The 4892-nt window shown below is 30.8% G+C and overlaps 1 protein-coding gene across 1 annotated transcript; it reads left to right on the top strand.

Moving 5' to 3' along the window:
* Positions 1-629: 629 nt before the first annotated feature.
* LOC106680535 (uncharacterized) lies at positions 630-3654 on the top strand. Its single transcript, XM_067051512.1, has one exon. The coding sequence runs from the start codon at positions 678-680 to the stop codon at positions 1404-1406; it is 729 nt and encodes a 242-aa protein (XP_066907613.1). The 5' UTR covers positions 630-677; the 3' UTR covers positions 1407-3654.
* The last annotated feature ends 1238 nt before the right edge of the window (positions 3655-4892 follow it).

Genomic DNA, 4892 nt, shown 5'->3' with positions numbered 1-4892 from the left:
AACCCTATATAAAAAAAAATTAAAAAAACACCGGAGATTTTTCAGAAAATTTTAAACTGGAATGTGATTGGCTTATTATAGAAAAGAAAAAAATTTACATATAAGTTTCTCTTTATTAATTCTACACACCTAATAGCTCTCAAAGACAAGGACCATCATGGTAGCTATATTTTTCTTGATTTATCACTTCTTCAAGATAGGTTAGAGAAACTATGGGAACTAAATGAACTAAATTTGAATTGCAACTACAAGAACAATGGACAAAAATCTGAATTAGTGTTTTATCTAACTTTAAACCTTCTGGTTGCATTAAAAACTATTCGAGGGATTTGAAACATATAATAGCTATAAACAATACTTTAAATTTATTCAAAAACGCTATATTATTCAAAAACAGTATATATAATTATTATTCCTATTTGAATTAAGTATTTTTATATTAGTTATTTAGAATAATAACAAAGTATGAGGCTTCATTATATACAATTTTTGTAAATATGGAACCCTGTCTTCTTAATTATAAGAAACTAATAATAGTAATGACTATCCACATCCATATTATACAATAATCATGAACAAATACATAACTAAAGAATAACAGAATGTATTTTAACTGTTCACAGACAAGGCCCAACTACTCGTTCAAGTACGGGGTGAAGGACCCCCACACTGGAGACATGAAGGACCAATGGGAAGAGAGAAATGGAGACCAGGTGAAGGGAGAGTACAGCCTTGTCCAGCCCGATGGCTCCGTCCGGACAGTGAGCTACACAGCAGATGGGACCAACGGCTTCAATGCTGTCGTCAAGACGTCGAGTCCTGCCGGCCATCAGCTCTTCCAAACCCCCAGCCAGAGCAAGCCCGCTCCTCCGCCCACCTACTACAGGCCGTCTATGCTCCCCAGCTACCAGCAGCAGCCACACAAGCCTTCCAGAAAGCCCAAGCTCCAACAGTACTCCAAGCAGCCGTCATCGCCAAACCAACTCCCCGGTCCGTGGCGTCCAGTCAAAAGGCCTCTCAACGGCATCAAGCCAGGGCAGCATGTTGTCAAGCCGATCTTCCAACATCATGATGATATCGCTGACCACCGGCCGATGAACGTGAAGTACATCCCACTTGCCCCAACCTTCCACTACGTACCCGGCGGAATGGCGGTCATGATGCCTCAGGCAGAGCCATCTAAGATCCCTAAGGCCGCCTACGATAACAAAAACGGTCCAGTACTTTTTCCAGAGACACCTGACGACAGCACTCCGGCCACAGAACGAGATGGTACCCCCATCAAACCGACATCGAACCCAGGGCGCATTGGTGGATATGCGGCGATTCCCTTTGATTACCTGAGGTACCTTAAAACACCCAACTTGTCGACGAACTCCCTGAACGTGTATCCACAATATTTTTAGTACAATCTGACAATTCAAAAGAGCATAATTGTCCTTTGATTTATACAAAGGTACCAAAAACGTGAATGGTGTTTCTATTGAGTGGTGAATGGAAATTTTCATCAAAAGAAACTCAAACTGAATGAAAAATCATTTTAAAAATCAGAAACGTAAATTTGACAATATAATTCATGTAAAAAACATTGCAATGATCCTCTATTTTAGTTCAAATTAGGAGCTTGTCATCTACCTCTACATAGTCTTGAAACTGTTTTTGATTTGGATCTAATAAAAAGCCAGGACTATCAATTTTGTTGTGATAATGAACAATAACGCAATTCTATAAATTTTTAACATTAATTTTAATTTAAAATCATGGCCAATTTTTGATTTATCTAAAAATAACATATTTTTTAACAAAATAGCAACTGTTATTAATACAATGCATTATTGAAAAAATGATTAGTAGTTTGATCAATTGAGAAAAAAATGAGATTTTTAAATCTAATTCTATCTAGCATTGTGGATCACACCAACTTACTGCTTCCCACTGAATTTCATAATCAAATCATAAATGTAAAACTGTAATGGTAATGATAATTTGGATGTTATCACAAATGATAACAATTATTCATGAATATTTGTAAATAATTATTTATTTTTAAGGTGATTAAGTTTACATACATTTAGTAAATTAGTTCAGGGGTTCCTAAACTTTTACAAGTAAATTGTAAGTAGTTAAGTGGTCATATTTCAATTATTCACCTACACATGCATCCTTTTTAAAGCATATTCAACATATATAAAACTACAATTTATTTGTTGTTTAAGCAGAACGAAATGTGTGAGGAGAAGGTACTTCTTTAGATTATAATAATATTGTAATATTTTCTTAAAAATGTTAATAAGAGCAAATCTGTAAGGATTAGCTAAAAAATGATGATTTTAAGCATCTACTCCTCTCGGACAGAGCCTGGCTGTTCAATCTGAAACAAACATTCCTTCTGCAACTAAGTAAAAAGAAAAAGTAAAAAGAAAAAGTAAGAAAAAAATCTTTATTCTGGGAATCTTTTACTACAATTAAGAATAGCAAATTAATTCTTTATTATAGAGAAATGTATCTAGTTTGTGATGAAGTTTTAGAAGTTGAAAGCACAATTTAAGAAGAATAGTTTGGAGAAAAATCGAAATCAAAAGTGGAGCACTCAGCTAATGGCCTGAATCATCGTCTCAAGAATTTTGGAAAAGTTTTAAATATTGTGAAATGAATTACGTTTAAAGTATTAAGGAAAGGAAAAACATGTGATAAAACCTCAATAACTTTTAATGGGTAATAGTAATAATACAAATGGGAATAATTATAACATTGTAGTTTTGATAAACCAATGAAACTATAATGAAAAATCCATAAGATAAATCTCAGGATGAACCTGATAATCAGTTTATTTTTCAAATGTAAAAAGTATTTATTCAGCTAATAATTTGAAATATTTAACCATTAATAACTGAAATTAGTTAGATTCAATTTAAATTTTTACAATTATGTTATTCTCAGGAAATAGTATGTTCTAAAAATTTTTTTATTCATTATTTATTTGAATTATAACATTTTTGGTAATAATAAATTAGGAAACCCTTGATATAGATTAATGTTTTGTAATCCTTCAATATTAGTCTGATTTGAACATTGTAATCTAGCATGATCTGCTCAAGGGCTCAGAGCCAATTGGATAAGATTAAATAATTAACATCTCAAATAATTACTAAAGTTTAATTTTAAGTGTAAATATTTAAGAAACGTGCTCATATAGTATGTACATACATAAAGTAATGTAGGCAATATTTGTCAAATATTACCAAAGATATAAAAAAATATATAACAAATTTACTTGTTCACATACACATCTATATAAGAGTATTTATAAAAGAAAATTTGCATTTATTATCATTCAACTATCATTTTATTTTTATGAGTAACCTATTGTAATAAAATATTGTCAACGCCATGCTACAGTTGTGCAATACTAGATTAGGTATTAAGTTGTAAATTATATTGTATCTTTGTATCCTAGTCTGTGGGTGTTATTATATGTCTTAATTATAAATTTATATGTTTATGAATTTTAAAATTTTAAATTATAACCAATTCTACATGTTCGAACACCTGAAAGAAAAACTATATTTGTTTATTTGTATTGTTTTTTTATTAATTTAATTATTTTTATTAAATGATTATACAAAAAATAAAATAAAATTTATGTATTCCATTCCTCACTTTATTGTATATATTTTTAAGTACATGACATATATTATTTGTTATTTTTAATGAATAAATATTTTATTTAAAGTTGTATTTTTTTTTGGTATGGAGTTTATTAATCATTGTTATTATTAAATCAATTTCATTTCAAAATATCAGTACTATTTTAAAAAAAGGTATTTTTGACATTAAGTTCACTGCCTCAGATCAAACTTTAAAAAATGTTGATAACAAAACAGTATCAATAACAAACGAATAAAACACTTACTCAATTCCAGACAAATAAACACAAATTATCTTTGCTTGATTAATAAAGGAAATAAGTAATATTTAACAATAATATTATTTTTAAACAGAAATTTTATTAATTAAATGCAAAAGGGAGATATAATGATGATGTTGATAGTCAACGACATGATATAACCTAAATAATGTAAAATGCAGTATTTTTAATTTTAAAAAAATGAAGTTTTATTCATTATGAATCAACTATAATGATTATGTTGATAGTCAACTATATAATTTAACCTAAATAATTTCCAATAATAAAAAAAAACTTAATGTTCAGGTATATATTTGTCAGTTTTTGCAATTCATGTATTCATGTAATTTAAATTTGTGGGTTGAATCGCGAGTAACGAAAGATAAGACGGTGAGCTTTCGGATTTGGAACCATCAGTGTATATTAAAAAATAATCCGGAATATTTACTAGTAGACGCGACAAACGTTCTTTATACTTGACAAATGTGGTCTTATTTTTGTGCATAAGGAACAGATGTTGCATAGTTACAGGTTGTTTTAGAGTCCAAGGTGGGTTCTGAATTTCAAGCTTCATTATCGGAATTGTTTTAAGTGTAGAGATAGCCAGAGTGATTCTTTCTGCCAGAGGAAGTGTTGGGTTTCGTTTTTGCCGAAAAGCTATGGAGAATTTAGATCGGAAAATATATTTGTAAGTTGGATGATTTGTTTGTTCAAATAATTTGGAAACATAATTAATAGCTAGTTTTTGTCTCCTAAATGATAGCAGCGGTATGCCTGCTTCAGAGCAAATGCTGAGAATGGGACTGGTCCTGAATGCATCGGTAGCAATCCGGATACCTGTATGTACTGATCGAGCTTGGCAACAGTTAGGCAACGGGCAGAGCCATAGATAAAAGAACCATAATCTAGGTTGGAACAGACGAATGTGGTATAGAGTTTTAACGTAGTAACCGTTCCGAACCCCATGATGAACCGCTAAGCAGCC

Source organism: Halyomorpha halys, unplaced genomic scaffold (assembly GCF_000696795.3).
Source record: "Halyomorpha halys isolate HHAL.00 unplaced genomic scaffold, Hhal_1.1 Scaffold266.1, whole genome shotgun sequence".
Lineage (NCBI taxonomy): Eukaryota > Metazoa > Arthropoda > Insecta > Hemiptera > Pentatomidae > Halyomorpha > Halyomorpha halys.
Note: the sequence above shows the minus strand (reverse complement) of the source record. Positions and strands in the feature narration are given on the sequence as shown.